General features: G+C 42.0%; 1 protein-coding gene across 1 annotated transcript in view; it reads left to right on the top strand.

Moving 5' to 3' along the window:
* LOC306978576 (5-hydroxytryptamine receptor 3A-like) overlaps positions 1 to 16830 on the top strand; it is a 40116-nt gene that overhangs the window by 16338 nt on the left and 6948 nt on the right. Inside the window, exons 2-7 of the mRNA XM_079577212.1 lie at positions 10315 to 10475; positions 11424 to 11468; positions 11764 to 11873; positions 13265 to 13434; positions 14585 to 14736; positions 16116 to 16326. Coding sequence (XP_079433338.1) covers positions 10315 to 10475; positions 11424 to 11468; positions 11764 to 11873; positions 13265 to 13434; positions 14585 to 14736; positions 16116 to 16326 — 849 coding nt within the window. The remainder of the gene's footprint in view (positions 1 to 10314; positions 10476 to 11423; positions 11469 to 11763; positions 11874 to 13264; positions 13435 to 14584; positions 14737 to 16115; positions 16327 to 16830) is intronic.

Genomic DNA, 16830 nt, shown 5'->3' with positions numbered 1-16830 from the left:
AAAGCGTAATTTGGTCCTCTTTTTGTTGCCTCGGTTTCAGTGCATTTTTTCCAAGCTTTTTTTCGAGTTGCTGTTGTTCGACTGCTGGTCTGAGCTTCTCGTGGTGTTGTGTGGCAGGCTAAACTCTAGCTGTTGGTCCAGGGCTTGTTGGTCGCGGTGGTTTGTCCGCTGAAGCCTCTGTGAGCTTGGGTTTTATGCGCTGTGTAGGCTATGTCCGAAGTTTGGTGACTTGGCCGTTTTGTTTGTCTCGCTGGTTGCTCTCTGGCGGCGCTTTTCCTTCTCCTAAGGTTGCTCTGTGTGCTGGACACCAGTCCCTATGTGCTGTAGTCAATGAAGAACCCTCTCCTACTTCTGTAGTTGAAGTGTGGACACTTCAGCTACAGAGAACAGATTTTGACTCAAGAACCATCATCTACAGACCAGGATTGTCTCAACAGCTGCACTGCTCTGAAGTTAGTGGACAGACCTTAATGCACAAGGAGGTAACTGCCAATCAGGTTCTTCAAGGCTGATTATGAGTCAAAGGAAGCCACGCAAACTCAGATAGTCTGCGTTGCTCCCAATAATCCTAATTTTCAGCTCATGAAGAGCCCAACACTCACAGTTATCACCCTGTACACTTCAGACACTGACCCCCAGCTTCCAAAGCATCGCTGATAAGACAATCCGTAGTCAATGAAGCACCCTCTTCTACTTCTGCAGTTGAAGTGTGGACACTTCAGCTACAGAGTACAGATGTTGACTCAAGAACCATCATCTACAGACCAGGATTGTCTCAACAGCTGCACTGCTCTGAAGTTAGTGGACAGACCTTAATGCACAAGGACGTAACTGCGACACAGGTTCTTCAAGGCTGATTATGAGTCAAAGGAAGCCACGCATACTCAGATAGTCTGCGTTGCTCCCAATAATCCTCATTTTCAGCTCATGAAAAGCCCAACACTCACAGTTATCACCCTGTACACTTCAGACAACGACCCCCAGCTTCCAAAGCATCGCTGATAAGACAATCTGTAGTCAATGAAGCACCCTCTTCTACTTCTGTAGTTGAAGTGTGGACACTTCAGGTACAGAGCACAGATGTTGACTCAAGAACCATTATCTCCAGACCAGGATTGTCTCAACAGCTGCACTGCTCTGAAGTTAGTGGACAGACCTTAATGCACAAGGAGGTAACTGCGATTCAGGTTCTTCATGGCTGTTTGTGAGTCAAAGGAAGCCACGCAAACTCAGATAGTCTGTGTTGCTCCCAATAATCCTCATTTTCAGCTCATGAAAAGCCCAACACTCACAGTTATCACCCTGTACACTTCAGACACTGACCCCCAGCTTCCAAAGCATCGCTGATAAGACAATCTGTAGTCAATGAAGAACCCTCTTCTACTTCTGCAGTTGAAGTGTGGACACTTCAACTACAGAGCACAGATGTTGACTCAAGAACCATCATCTACAGACCAGGATTTTCTCAACAGCTGCACTGCTCTGAAGTTAGTGGACAGACCTTAATGCACAAGGGGGTAACTGCGATTCAGGTTCTTCATGGCTGATTATGAGTCAAAGGAAGCCACGCAAACTCAGATAATCTGTGTTGCTCCCAATAATCCTCATTTTCAGCTCATGAAAAGCCCAACACTCACAGTTATCACCCTGTACACTTCAGACACTGACCCCCAGCTTCCAAAGCATCGCTGATAAGACAATCTGTAGTCAATGAAGAACCCTCTTCTACTTCTGCAGTTGAAGTGTGGACACTTCAACTACAGAGTACAGATGTTGAATCAAGAACTGTCATCTACAAACCACCTGCCGGCATCAGACGTCATTTTGAGTCACTGTCGAATGCTCCCACTGACTGGAAATGTCTGGTCAGTGTCAGCATCAAGCGAGTGACGGCAACAAATTGTTTTCCTAGTTATTTCTTCGAAAAATCCTCGAGAAGCAGCCTTTCTTTTTCTTTTTGAAGATCGTGTCAGTCACCGTGAGGTCAATTAGTTGCAAAATCTTCTCCCTCTCCCCTTTCCACTGCACATCTTTCATGGACAAATCTTTGTTTTTCTCAAGAGACTCTTTTAGCTCAATTTCCAGTCGTTCCTTGTTTTCGGTCAGCCCCTGAATCGTCTGTTCCATCTTTCGTGCTGTCGCTCTTCCTTGTTTCTTCAATCGGGCCAAGTTTTCTTTCTCTTCCTCATACAAGGCAAAGATGGATGTCTCCTCCTCCGACCCACCTGCTTTCTCAACCGCATTCTCCTCTGCTGGTTCGTCCACGGTTTTCCCTTGAGGACAATCTTTCCACTGCACCTCTTTCATGGACAAATCTTTGTTTTTCTCAAGAGCCTCTTTTAGATCCATTTTCAGTCGTTCATTGCTTTCGGTCAACTCCTGAAGCGTCTGTTCCATCTTTTGTGCTGTCTCTCTTCCGTTTTTCTTCAGGCTTTCCAACTTTTCTTTCTCTGTCTCATACAAGGCAATGATGGATGTCTCCTCCTCCGACCCACCTGCTTTCTCAACCGAATTCTCCTCGGCTGGTTCGTCCACGGTTTTCCCTTGGGGACAATCTTTCTGAGCCGGTTCTGCTACCGGACTTTCCAAAAGCTCATTCGTTTGAGTCTCCTGCTCCTTCTCGCATTGTTTTTTGGCCTGGCTCTCATCCACCCAGAGCTCCGTTTGAGTCTGCTTGTCTGTGGTGGCCGGAGTTTCAGTGTTACACCCCACATGGATCTTGTTCTCCTCACATTTTTGTTGTAAGGCTGATTCCTTTTGAGTTAACTGTTCCTTCAAAAGCGCCACATTGTCCTTGAGTGTTTGACATTGCTTCTCCAGACCGGTGACCGTATCTACCAACTCCACATTTTCATCCAAAATATAATTCATTTTTTTGCTATTATGACGCTCTGTCTGCTTGAAATGGTCCTTTTCAAGTGAAAATGCCTCTCTTTCCTTTAGGAACTTGAGTTGTGCGCTCTGAAGGCTTTTAACTGAATGCTTGAATTCTTTGTCCTCCATTTCGTTGGTCGTCTGCCATGTGAAATCGGTCTGTGTCTCGATCTCATTGGCACATGGTTCGTCCACGGTTTTCATTCCCTTCCCCATTCCACGAAGTTCTAACACCTGACTTTCCAAACACTTCATTCTAGACTGCTCCATCTTCTCCTGTGCAAAAAACTCTTGGACAGTTTCTCTCAGTTTCTGTATTTTTGCTTTGGCATTGGCAAGCTCTTGATTGTTTGCCTGGCTCTCATCCACACAGACCTCTGTTTGGGTCTGCTTGTCTGTTGTAGCTGAAGCTTCAGTGTTCGACCTCACGTGGATCTCCTGCACCTCACATTTTTCTTGTAAGGCTGCATCCTTTTGAGCCAACTCTTCTTTCAAAAGCGCCACAGTTTCCTCGAAACTTGCACGTTCGATCTCCAGAGAGGCAATTTTATCTGCCATCTGCGTTTGTTCTTCCAAAAGCTCCTGCACTTTTTGAAGATTAGCACTCTCTTTCTGCTGGAAACTCATCTGCGCTTTCTCAAACTCCTCTTCGTTGGCACACGCGACCTCCTCCGTTGTTTCCCGAATAATTTGAGAAACCGCCGCTCTCTCCTCAAGTTCCCGTTGCAGATTCCTCCACTCATCTCTTTCCTCGTTGAATTTGAGCTGTAGTTTCTGTATTTCGAGCTCACAGGTACATGGTTCGTCCGCAGGTTTACTTTGGGGACAATCATTCTGAGCCAGTTCTTTCCGTGCTTGTTCTTCCAAAAGCTTCGTCACTTTTTGAAGATTAGCACTCTCTTTCTGCTGGAAACTCTGCTTTTCAAGAGACCACGCCTCACGCGCTTTCTCAAACTCCTCTTCATTCGCACAAGCGACCTCCTCCGTTGTTTCCCGAATAATTTGAGAAACCGCCGCTCTCTCCTCAAGTTCCCGTTGCAGATTCCTCCACTCATCTCTTTCCTCGTTGAATTTGAGCTGTAGTTTCTGTATTTCGAGCTCACAGGTACATGGTTCGTCCGCAGGTTTACTTTGGGGACAATCATTCTGAGCCAGTTCTTTCCGTGCTTGTTCTTCCAAAAGCTCCTGCACTTTTTGAAGATTAGCGCTCTCTTTCTGCTGGAAACTCTTCTTTTCAAGAGCCCACTCCTCACGCGCTTTCTCAAACTCCTCTTCTCTCGCACACGCGACCTCCTCAGCTGCTTTCCGAACCGTTTCAGAAACCGCTGCTCTCATCTCAAGTTCCTGTTGCAGATTCCTCCACTCATCTCTTTCCTCGTTGAATTTGAGCTGTAGTTTCTGTATTTCGAGCTCACAGGTACATGGTTCATCCACAGGTTCTTTTATCTGACTTTCCAACAGGTTAATTCTTGTCACCTGCTCCTTCTCGCACGCGTTGAACCGTTCCCTCTCCTTTTCAAAGTTGTCCTCTTTGTCTTTGCTCACCTTGAGTTCCTGTTTAAGGCTTTTAATTATCTTGTGTAGATTATCATTTTCGTCTGGGGCACGGCCAGACTGTTCGCTACACGACTCAAGGGAGTGTTCTCCAGTGGTCTTCTCCGAGCTTTCTCCTTGGCTTTCCTTCATCTTCTTTTCGCACTGGCTAATCTTCGTGGAGTCTGTCATCTCCTGGAGGGCGGTAAGCTTCTGAGCTCTGGCGCCGAGTGTCTGTGACGTTTCCTCCTCGTTTTCAGCCAAGTTATCCTCCAGAAACATCTCTCTCTCCGTCCCCTCGCTTTGAACGGCTTCAGTGTTGACCAGTGATTGTTTGCAAGCCTGCGTGTTCCTTGTTTGTGTGGAGTCTGTCACCTCCTGGAGGCCGGTAAGCTTCTGACCTCTGTCGTGGAGTGTCTGTGGCATTTCCTCCGTTTGGGTTGATATTTCTGCAGTGAGCGGTCGAAAGGCTGTGTCCTGCGTTAGTTTTGAGTCCAGCGGACCGAGAATTGGCTGGACTCGGCCCGCCATAGCTTGGGACGTCCCTGGCGCGTCCATCGCCTCTTCAACGTTCATCTGATCCCACTTTGCGCGCTTTTCAAAGCGGCTAGATTTAAGAATGGTCTTCTTACATCACAGAAATGGCCAGCACTTTGAGGGAATGTGGTCCGCTCACTCGCAAGTGAGAAGTGATGGCTGCTTGCCTTAACATCAGACAGGTAGGAAGTAATTTGCATGTTGCCGTGGAAACCTACACATATGTGGAATGTTGACCTCATCTTTGGAATCGCTGATATTGCTGGGTTGCAGGTTCTAGAATGTGATGATGTCATCGGGCCCAGCGGGGGGGGAGCCAGTTCACGATTTAGAATGTGATGATGTCATAATGTCAGATGGAGGGCAGGGCCAATGCAACTCTATGGGAGAAATGCAGTTTTTGGAAGAAATCTCCAAAACGAAAGTTGACGAACGAATGTTTTTCCTCTTCAGTGTTTGATCGTGTTCGGATTCACAAACCTGTGATATTATTTTTTTTGTCTGAAAGTCCTTTCTATTGGACAACATCATGGTCATGTTTTCGCATTTTGTCACCACTTTTTGACATTTTTCAGAGATAATAATTGGACATTAGCTCATATGTGCCGACAGAGGAGATAATGAACTTTGTGACAGTTTTTGTTTCATGTGGATTCCTCCAGTAATGACTGAGATATGAGCCAAAAAACAGTGTCAGTTACCACCGTTACCATAGTTACCGTCAGTTGACCTCCACCTCAATGTTAAACTATAGGCTCTTTAGGATGTTGTGATGTCACGTGAACGCTACCTATTCTACCTTTCACAAGCCATAGCTCAAAATGTATGAATTACAAAAATGATCATTAAAATCAGTCACTGGGTCCATGATCTCTCTGTACAAGACCAAACATTTCCTCAAAAACAAAACCATTTTTCCTCCATACAATAGTATAGATACAGACGGCGTCTCTGGAATCGTCCATATATGGTCATGTTTGAAAACAGTTAAGGGGGAAAACAATTTGGAGAAAAATCTAAAATTTCTCTAATTATTCAAAAACTACTTTAACAAACGCTGAATTATGAATAAAGTTTTCTAATAAATAAAGATACAAAGACCTGGAGAGGAGCAAAGTGGTTCAACAGCCCATAAATACATAAATAACGGAGAATGCTAACTTGATGCTACATGTTAGCATCGGGCTAATGCTAACGGTTAACTAGCGCTTGCTACAACTGCCTTTTTTTCACTTCTACTGAACAATCTGCTGTGAGAAAATATCCATATGGGCCCGATTTACACTTGCCTTTACTTCTGTGTGATAAATAAGTTCATATTCCACCAGAAAATGGCTGAAAAGAGTGAAAAATTGTGTTTCTCTAAAGATTCTATTTTCCCCCTCGGCGAAGCCACGCCCCCTTCTATGACGAGATGCCGTCTGTGTCTATACTATTATATACAGGAAAAATAATTTGTTTTTTGAGGAAATTTTAATAGTTAATAGGAAAAACTGGCCCCTGCCCCCCGCTGGGTCCGGTGACATGTCATATAGTATATAATAGTATAGGCCTTTAGAATGAGAATGAGGTAAATTTACTGGTGCTGTAGATACAGGTGATTTTTTATTTTTTATTTTTTGCACTAAATTGCTACAGTTCGTTTTAACCCCTTAACTCCCACCTGAACCGAGCACATTTTCTCCAGTTTGGCTTTACCCCAGTCCAAAAGCTTCTGGAAAAAAAGCTGTGAAAATAGCAACAAAACCGAGACGAAAACAATGATGGGAATGGGACGAAAAAGTGAGAAAACATTGACAAAAAAGGGACGAAAAATGGATGAAAAAGTAGGAAAAATGTGACAAAAAAATGACAAAAATGTGACAAAAAAAATGACAAAAATGTGACAAAAAAAATGACAAAAATGTCACAAAAAAATGACAAAAATGTGACAAAAAAAATGTGATAAAAAATTGACAAAAAAAGATCTTCTCGGTTCAGGCGGGAGTTAAGAGGTTAATATAGCATGTTATTTGCATAGATAGAATCAAATGCAAACGTAGGCTATTGAAAAAATAAAAAAGTGTCTTTATAATTTGCTGTTATAGGTGTTTTTCGTGCTTGGCATCGCCGTGTTTGGCCCGCGACCCACAGGCACTTTTTCATTTTGGCCCCCGGAGACGGAAAGTTTGGGCCCCCCTGCTTTAAACAATGCATCTGGTTCGTCCATATTAAATAAATAAATAAATGTAGCATAACATGTAGCATCAAGTTAGCATTCTCCGTTTTTTTATGTATTTATGGAGCTGTTGAATCACTTTGCTCCTCCCCATGTCGTCGTTTCTTTCTTTAGCAGAAAACTATATTTATAATTCAGCGTTTGTTAAAGTAGTTTTTGAACAATTAGAGAAAGTTTAGATTTTTCTCCAAATTGTTTTCCCCCTTAACTGTTTAACTGTTAAGGGAGGGAAGGCAGGAAAATGAAACGGAACTGTCAACCATCACTTACTAACAAATGCTGAATTATGGATACACAGGGAGAGCGGGACACTTGCCTGGACAAAATGTTTAGCCTAAACTACCACCTGACTTCTTCAATAATAGTAGAAGCTTGGGTGCGTGCGTGTCCTCATAAAGCCTATTAGACTATCTTTCTTTTTCTTACTCGCACATTCTCTAAAAATAGTCGCATATGTGAGCATTTTGGTCGCAGTCCAGAGCCCTGCACCTGCGGGAGCTGATGTTGGAACCATGACTTGACGTACGCTGATACCAACACACAGAAGTTGCCAAGTTCTTGCCTTGAATGTCTTGAATATCAAACATTGGCTTAAATGACTTGAATTGAGGAAATGTTTCTTGTTTTTCACTCATTTAGACACTTTTCCTGATCGGACCGAGTTTCCTTTGCTTGTTTGAGGACATTTCAGACCAGTTCTAGGGTAAATCTCGCTTGAAATGAGAAAGTAAAATTGCCAATGAGATAAGACCAATTTTCTTACCCCATTGGCAAAGAAAATGACCTGAAAAAAGGACGAAACGTATTTAAACGAGTTGAGAAAAAATTGACGAAAAAGTGACAAAAAATGGACAAAAAATGGACAAAAAAGTGACCAAAAAATGACAAAAAATGGACGAAAAAGTTAGAAAAAATTGACGAAAAATTGAGAAAAAATGGACGAAAAAGTGACAAAAAATTGACAAAGAAATGTGAATAATTTGACAAAAAATGGACAAAAAAGTGAGAAAAATTTGACAAAAAATGGACAAAAAATGGACGAAAAAGTGAGAAAAATTTGACGAAAAATGGAGAAAAAAATGGACGAAAAAGTGATAAGAATTCGACCAAAAAATGCGAATAATTTGACGAAAAAGTGACTTGAATTGAGGAAATGTTTCTTGTTCTGAGCGGTTTTCACTCATTTAGACACTTTTCCTGATCGGACCGAGTTTCCTTTGCTTGTTTGAGGACATTTCAGACCAGTTCTAGGGTAAATCTCGCTTGAAATAAGAAAGTAAAATTGCCAATGAGATAAGACCAATTTTCTTACCCCATTGGCAAAGAAAATGACCTGAAATAAGGACGAAATGCATCGAAACGAGTCAGAAACGTCTCAGAACAAGTGAAATAATCCAGGACAAATGCCCAAGAACTTCTTAACCAGTCAAAACAACTAAAATTTGGATTATTATGCTCAAATTGAGATGTTTATACTGATCTAGTTAATTACTTTTTGCAGTGTGTTGTGTTGGTCAGTTTGAAGTCAGCATATTTGAAGACACACATTTTTAGCGTTTAATCAGCCGTGAAATGAAACGAGCACGGTGCATGGCAGGGGTGGGCAAGTTTTCTTGGCGGAGGGGCCGATTTTTTTTATTGTAAATAGACCGAGGGCCGAAGCCGCTGATTATTAGCCCAAAGTAAAGCACAACGCTGGAAACATGACCATCTTAAATGAGATAAATGACTTAAAATTGCTTGAATTAAAGTTCTTATATGTTGAATTTGAGTCGGTTTGAACTAATCCAAGATACAAAGGCTATAGCGCCAATGGAACAAGAACAAAACCCACGTGAAATCAGACAAATAATTGTTTTTCACTTGAAATGACACAAAATTATCCGATTTAAGAGGTTTTATCTCATTTCTTCCTTAAAACCATTATTCTTTTTCCAGTGTAGTTCTTTCAAACACCGGTGACCTCATTGAGTGTATTGACAGTATTTCTACCTTTTTTCCCTCCCATTTAAGGCGAGACACTGCAGGTGAATAGGGAAAAAATGTATATTTACAGATATCTATTTGAAACTTGTGCTGTCGATCACTGGCATAAATGTGAGAAAAAAACACATGGCAAATTTTCTGTCATTTTATCTTGTCATAAAAGAATGAAGTGTTTTATGCCTAAAAATGATCAAAATTTCCCATCTTTTCGGCGACGAGATCTGAATAATGGATAGAGCTACATTCAAATGTATGGTTTCATTTTATTGATGAATGAGTTACCAAGACTTTCTCAGAGGGGATTTTGGATTTCTTGTTTAGTTTTAAAATATGCTGTTTTTTAGTGGAAACATTTGTAAAAAATATAATTTTCGCCTTATTTTTTGACATTCAAAGCTCAATAAATGGGGCTTAGGGATTAAATAATAAAAAATCCCTCTGAAAAAATCTTCCAAATATCGTTCAGTCCAAGGCTGGAAAATGTGAAGTCTTTAGGTCCGACTGACGTGGACATAGTGTCGCCACAATGACAGAAAAATGTGTTTTGAGAAAAAGGCCCTTGAAATTGCATTCTCCCATATAAATCTATGGGGGAACATTGAATCAGCGCAATATCTAAACATGTTATTGTGAAGATTAGTCATATTTTCTGTTTCTGGGTGAAAACTTATATGTTCAGAGACAGATTTGGCCCAAAAACTGAAAAAATTGAGTTTTGCCTGTAGTGTCTCCCCTTAACTCTAATAATGTTCAAAGTTCTCTCTGATTTATGTAATAATGTTTCTCAAAATCATCTTGAGGGCCAGAGGTTCTGTGCTGGAGGGCTAGATTTGGCCCCCGGGCCTGACGTTGCCTACCCCTGATCTACAGTATAAGGTCACAGCCTAGAGGCCAGTGTAACGCCTCATTTGAAAGCTAAGACCTACCATTTTTTTTGTTGGGTTTTCATCACATTTTTGCCCCATTTTCATCGGATTTTGTCGTTTTTCCGTCACGTTTCTGTTGCTCTTTTTTGTCTCTTTTGTTGCCTTTTCTTTACACATTTTTGTTAATTTTTCACCGCTTTATCGTCACGTTTTTGTTTTTGTCTCACTTTTTTGAAGAAGCTTTTGAGATTTGTGTGAAGCCCTGTAGGGACGAACAGTAACTCTGGCCCGTGTTTCCAGGCGGCGTGTCGTCCGAGAAGACCTGCCGCTTTCAGGACGTCCTGGACCACATCGGTTTGAAGAAAAACAAGGACCTGTTCTTCATGACCCGCCCCGTGAACGACCACCGCAATGCCACGGTGGTGTCGCTCGAGATGTGCCTCTACGCCATTTTGGACGTGGTCAGTGCCGCCAAAGTCGAAACAATGCTTACCGTAAATTCTCTAATACTGGCCTGTTTTCCATAAGCGGCCGAGTCTCTGACAGAGGCCGGGTTTGTGTCTGTCGGAGGCAAATTAAGGCCGGTCTCTAAAACAGGCCGGGGCTTTTATTAGAAACTATAGCGGTAGAAATATTCCCCATGTTAGGAATTTGTCTCATACTGGTGTAAATGAAAACTCACGTGCAGGAAGTAACAAACGGGAACCCGGGCCGAGGGGGGCGCTGTGGAGGAGCTGATCCGAGCGTAACTTTGACACAGATTTAGCCACTTTTCAAACCTCCTGTGACTATGTTTGGAAACAGGGCAAAAAGCAAATGTTTGTGACCCTCCAGGGTTTTAATAAAGTCTCCATCGCGTCTTCAAAGCACGTCCAGCTGCTCCGTGTGCAGGTCAGTCCCACGCCTCAAAATAACTCCTCCCATCAGCGCGAGCGTCTCGTCTTCTCTCGGGTCAGTCTCATGATCGATCACAAACACAAACGCTCCGTCTAAACTCGCCTTTTACACAAGATAACAACAAATAATCCGGTCCGCGGTAAAAACGAAACAGAAACCTGCAGTGACACTGATGTCAAAGCTCCGCTAACAACAACGAAACACTTCCTGTTGTCCCGACAAAATAAAAGGCGTCAATGTTCCAGCCGCTGGGAGAGGGTTTGAAATGTTCATTAATAAATGAACCTAATATTTTAGGTGCAAATGGACACAAATCTCGTTTTTCATCATTTTCCTGGTCGTCCGTTTTGCTCAAATAGAAATAAAGGCCTGTCTCTAATTGTGGCCTGGTTCCAATAAAGGCCTGGTCCCAGATGCCCTTGAGTAAATAAAGGCCTCGGCCTCTATTAGAGTATTTACGGTAAGTATATATAACTATAGTATCAACATAAGACTTTGGTTTTTCGTTCCAGGTGGAGAAAGACCAAAAGTTCATCCCTTACGTTTGGATGGTTATGGTGAGTGGATGTTTGTTCCAGGGCCTGTTCATTTCAGTGCTCAAATTGCCCTCAATGAAAAGCACATCTATAGTGTGTCTATGGACAATCGAGTCTTGAGAGTCAGTCAGATTTCTCAAACATGCGAGAGACTGGCAAGGTTTTCGCCAAAAGTTTTTTTTTGTTGTGTCCCGTCGACTTCATTTCCCTCATTCCTGTATTTGCGAAATGGCTACAAATGTTTACAAATCATTGAAAAAGTCTCTGAAAAGTGTTAACTTTGACATTTTTCCTGCTTGAACCCCTTGACATCCAGAAGTGGCAGAACGACTTCATCGCGTGGAACAAAGACGACTTCTGTGGCATCGATAAAGTGTCCATTCCCACCGAGGTGCTGTGGAAACCCGACATCACCATCGAAGAGATGTGAGTCTCCACTTTGTTTAGATCAAACTTTTTGTCTCCGAGGCCAAAATGAAAAAGTGCCTGTGAGTCGCGGGCCAAACACGGCGATGTCAAGCACGAAAAACACATATAGCTGCAAATTATAAAGTTACTTTAGTTTATTTTTTCGATAGCCTGTATTTTGATTCTATCTATACAAATAACGTGCTATATTAAAACAAATGGTAACTATGGCAAAAGCCTAGTTTTAGTAGAACAAAATCAATCATTGTAGCAATTTAGTGCAAAAAAACACCTGTATCTACAGCACCTACAGTAACTTTACCTCATTTGTTCACTCAAAGAAAATGCCACATTAGATTATTTTGAAAGTGTCAGTTCAGCATCAATTCTTTCATAAGTCCATTTTTAACATATACTGTCGTCGATGTAACAGCCTTTGCAATAAAAGTTGGAAAACTGTGAAAGTTGATGCTAAAACGCTCTAAATACCAAGACACCACAACAGTGTTTCCTTGACTTTGCGAAAGAAACAGCGCCCCCAATTTGACGCTAGTGGTCAAAAAGTGTACTGCATCCATATTTACCACTGAGAATGAATGGAAGAGAGTTAGTATTAACCACACTGCACGTCCAAATGGCTCCAGTTCGATACAGATCTTCTGGGCGGTGCGTAGTGTTGTTGTGTCCTTTGGAAAGACACTTCTGGTCGTGGCCAGACATGAAGTGCGTCTTCTCGTCTGGCCATGGGGAAAGTCTTCTCATGTGACGTGATCAGACTTTCACCATGATCAGAGGTCGGTCCCAAGGCTTGTACCTGGTCAGCTCGCATTAGTCCTTGCCTGGGCATTGGAGACGCTCGTGGAACAGAGCAAGTCACCGGGCTGAGTATAACTGTCAGTGGAAGCGAGGCACCCAGCCACCCTGTGAAGAAAACTATAATTAAGGTAAGGGGTAGGAACGTAGATCAACCAGTATACTGAGAGCTTTGCCTTTCGACTTAACTCCTTCTCCTTCGGACGCTGCACTGACCAGACTGTCGATCTCACGTCCCTCACTCATGAACACAACCCTGAGATACTTGAACTCCTCCACTTGAGGCAAAGACTCTTCACCGACCTGGTGGACCATTTTCCCTCAGAAAACCACGGCCTCGGATGTGGTGGTGCTGAGCATCATCATGGCCACTTCACACTCAGCTGCAAACCACCAGAGCAGCTGAAGGTCCTGGTGTGATGAAACCAACAGAACAACATCATTGGCAAACTGCAGAGATGATCTGGTTCCATCGTAAACATTTCTGCTATAGCTAGCCTCAAACGTTTCTCTCCTGCTTCCTTATCCCGTGGACCTTCTCTGAGGGTTGATTATGTCGACTGTACAACATTAAAAAAGGAGTGGTTTTTTTTCAGGGTGGAGCAGGACAAGGCCCCGCCCAGCCCCCTCCTCTTCATCAGCTCCAATGGAGAAGTGGAGGTCCAGAACGACCAGGTGTTGGTGAGCACCTGCAGGATGAGGGTCCACAAGTTTCCCTTCGACACTCAGAGCTGCAACCTGTCCTTCAAATCCGTCATCCACACTGGTAGGACCAGAAAAACTGCAGATACTACAGGTCCAATATCACCATCACATGTAACAGCCGTGCTTTAATAAAATGGAAAGTACAAATCCGTTTAACCTCTTAACTCCTGCCTGAACCGAGAGGATCTTTGTCCTCACGTCATCAGTTTTTTTTTACATCATTTTTTTGTTGGGTATTCAACTCATTTTTGTAACTTTTTGGTCATTTTTTTGTAATTTTTTGTCACATTTTGGTCATTTTTTCGTCAAATCTTTGTATTTTTTTTTCCAAATTTTTAGAACATTTTTATAATTTTTTTGTCACATTTTTGTCATTTTTTTGTCATTTTTTTGTCACATTTTGTCACATTTTTATAATTTTTTTTTATCACATTTTTGTATATTTTTTTGTCACATTTCTGTCATTTTTGTCACATTTTTGTCATTTTTTTGTCACATTTTTGTCATTTTTTTGTCACATTTTTGTCATTTTTTTGTCACATTTTTGTCTTTTTTTTCTCTTCCATTTTTTGTCAATTTCTTGTGACATTTTTGTGACATTTTTGCCACTTTTTCACCAATTTTTCGTCGCTTTTTTGTCAATGTTTTCTCACTTTTTTGTCACATTTCCATCATTGTTTTCGTCTCAGTTTTGTCGCTATTTTCACAGCTTTTTTCCAGAAGCTTTTGGATTGGGGTAAAGCCAAACTGGAGAAAAAGTGCTCGGCTCAGGTGGGAGTTAAGGGGTTAAATAAGTTGACAAAACTACTTCTCAAGTAAAGTACAGATCCTCAAACACTAAGTTAATTTGCATCCTCTGCATTGTCGGCTCCCCCTGCACCGCAAAGACTAATTAAAGAATTACTTGAATTTACTTGTGATTATGACATTGATTTGAGGATGTCACTAGCAAGTACTCAAAGTAAGGCGTTGAATTGAAAGGAAATTGACACATTTTGAAATTGAATCGAGTGACTGAATCCACAAACCACAGTCATCTCAGGCTAAAAGTGCTTTCATCTGACCAACACAACCTGCATTGTGGCTGTTTCCAGAGCTTCTGACACGGTGTTCTGAGCAGCCCTTTGAAAATGCAATCCTTTCCCGTAATTAGCCCCTGAAGATGTAATGTTATTATTCTGACCCCTCCTTTCTCCACATCGCGTCTGCAGCTAAAGACATCCTTCTGGAGGCCAGTGAGAACTCGAGCGAGGCCACGCAGCAGTCCCGGGAGCTGATGAGGACGCAGTACGAGTGGCTCTTCCAAAACATCAAAGTCAAACGCTTCCGCACGGCCGAGGATCAGGACATGGTCGTCTACACGGTGAGTCTGCGCCGAGAAAACAGCGGCCAGGACGAGTGCTATAGTTTTCAACATGGTCTTTATAAACATCCACAACTGAACTGGTGTTTCCTTACCTTAAAGAGGGGGTATTCTGCTTTTTTCAATCACATAGCACCAGTCTATATCACACTACAATGATAAGCAAACCTTCTGTTGGTCTGTAAATGCAGTAAATTAGAATAAAAACTAATTTTTTGTCACATTTTTGTCATTTTTTTGTAATTTTTTTTGTTACAATTTGTAATTTTTTTGTCACATTTTGTCACATTTTTGTCATTTTTTCTTCAATTTTTTTGTCATTTTTTTGGTCATTTTTTTGTCACATTTTTGTCATTTTTTGTCACATTTTTATCACATTTTAGTAAATTTTTTTGTCACATTTCTGTCATTTTTTCGTAAATTTTTTATCAAATGTTTGTAATTTTTTGTCACATTTTTGTCATTTTTTTGTCATGTTTTTTGTTACAATTTGTCATTTTTTTGTCACATTTTTATCACATTTTTGTAATTTTTTTGTCACATTTTGTCACATTTTTGTCATTTTTTCTTCCATTTTTTTAACTGCCTTGTATAACATTGCTCTCTCAAAATGGCTGTAGTGAATGTCTTGAAATAGGCCTCTGTCTCTTTAAAGCAGTACTAAGTAACGTGTTTACTTTAATAAATCCTTTCCGTAGTCCCTGTGGGGGTAATACAAGTGTTTATGGGATGACTGGAGGGTCTTTCATCTCCCCCTGGCGTCTCTGGCCAGAAAACCATGTTTACAACTTGACTGCCCCCGGTGCGGAGAAAGCAATACACACTAATGGAATCACGAAGAAGAAGCTAACATGCTAACGGGCAAATCTAACTGCGGGCTAACGTCGCTTTAAACAGTATTTACAGCCAAGTTTGAGTGAAAAAAAAATATTTCCATTGTATAATTGGATGCACAGTAACCCTCTCTCCCTTCGCCTTTCCTGTCAGCGTAGTATTTACTCCCCAAGACAATTAATAAGTTAAAAAATCGTAACTTGCTACGACACCTGCAGTTGCGCTTATGGCCTCTAGGGGGAAGAGTTAGTACTGATTTAAGAACCTCTGAGCCTTTCCGACACGCTGGTCGGTTACTCGGCTGGTGACGAAAGCTCGGAGGCGTCTCCAGGAGGTGGGGGCGTTCCTAGGAGGACTCAGGCAAACCTATCCCTAAAATGGCCGCCATCAGAGTTTTTACAGATTACTCACAAATACGTGAATGTGCCAAGGCAACACTTCAGGCATGTTTTTAATGAGGGAACGACATAATAACATGATGTAAAGCTTGAAAAAGTTTGCATAATACCCCCCCCTTTAAAGATCTTTGCTCGTTCTCCTCTCAGATCAAGATGACGCGGCGCCCCCTGCTGTACATCGTGAACTTCCTGCTGCCGGTGCTGTTCTTCCTGTGCCTGGACATGGCCTCGTTCATGATCACGCACGGCGGAGGAGAGAAGCTCACCTTCAAAGTCACGGTGCTGCTGGCCGTGACGGTGCTGCAGCTCATCCTCAACGACATCCTGCCGGCGTCCTCGGACCACATCCCACTCATCGGTACCACGCCCCTGAGCAAGACACCCCACCCTCACCTTATTCCTAATTCTGTACACAGAACTAGGTCGATGAAGCCTTTATACAGGGCAAGATTCATAAAAAAATACCGTTTTATATTGGAGAACATTCATTTGAGATGAAAGTGAGCCGTTTCTGTTCACATTCACCAACTCATAACCATGAGGGTGAAGTCTTAAACACAGCATAAGGTTGATGAATCCTGCAAACAGTGCAGATTTCATGAGAAAATCTTGTATGGTTTTGCAGGGGGTGAATATCAGTCAGTCTAGTTAAAGCAGCCATCTTGTTGTAGAGTGGAGGTTACTATAAAATAAATAAATATGTTGCCACAACGCCACCCACTATAACTGGGAAATACCTTTACAACAAGTCTAAGGCACACAAGTTCGTTAAAAGGACCAGGCAGAGGCAAATGATTTACAAAAGCATGTTTTGTTTTATTATACCAGTTAAGTTTGGTTTCTTAAAAAGTTCATTTTGGAT

Source organism: Gobius niger (assembly GCF_951799975.1).
Source record: "Gobius niger genome assembly, chromosome: 19".
NCBI lineage: Eukaryota > Metazoa > Chordata > Actinopteri > Gobiiformes > Gobiidae > Gobius > Gobius niger.
The sequence above is the reverse complement of the archived record's forward strand: the minus strand, read 5'-3'. Positions and strand labels throughout refer to the sequence as shown.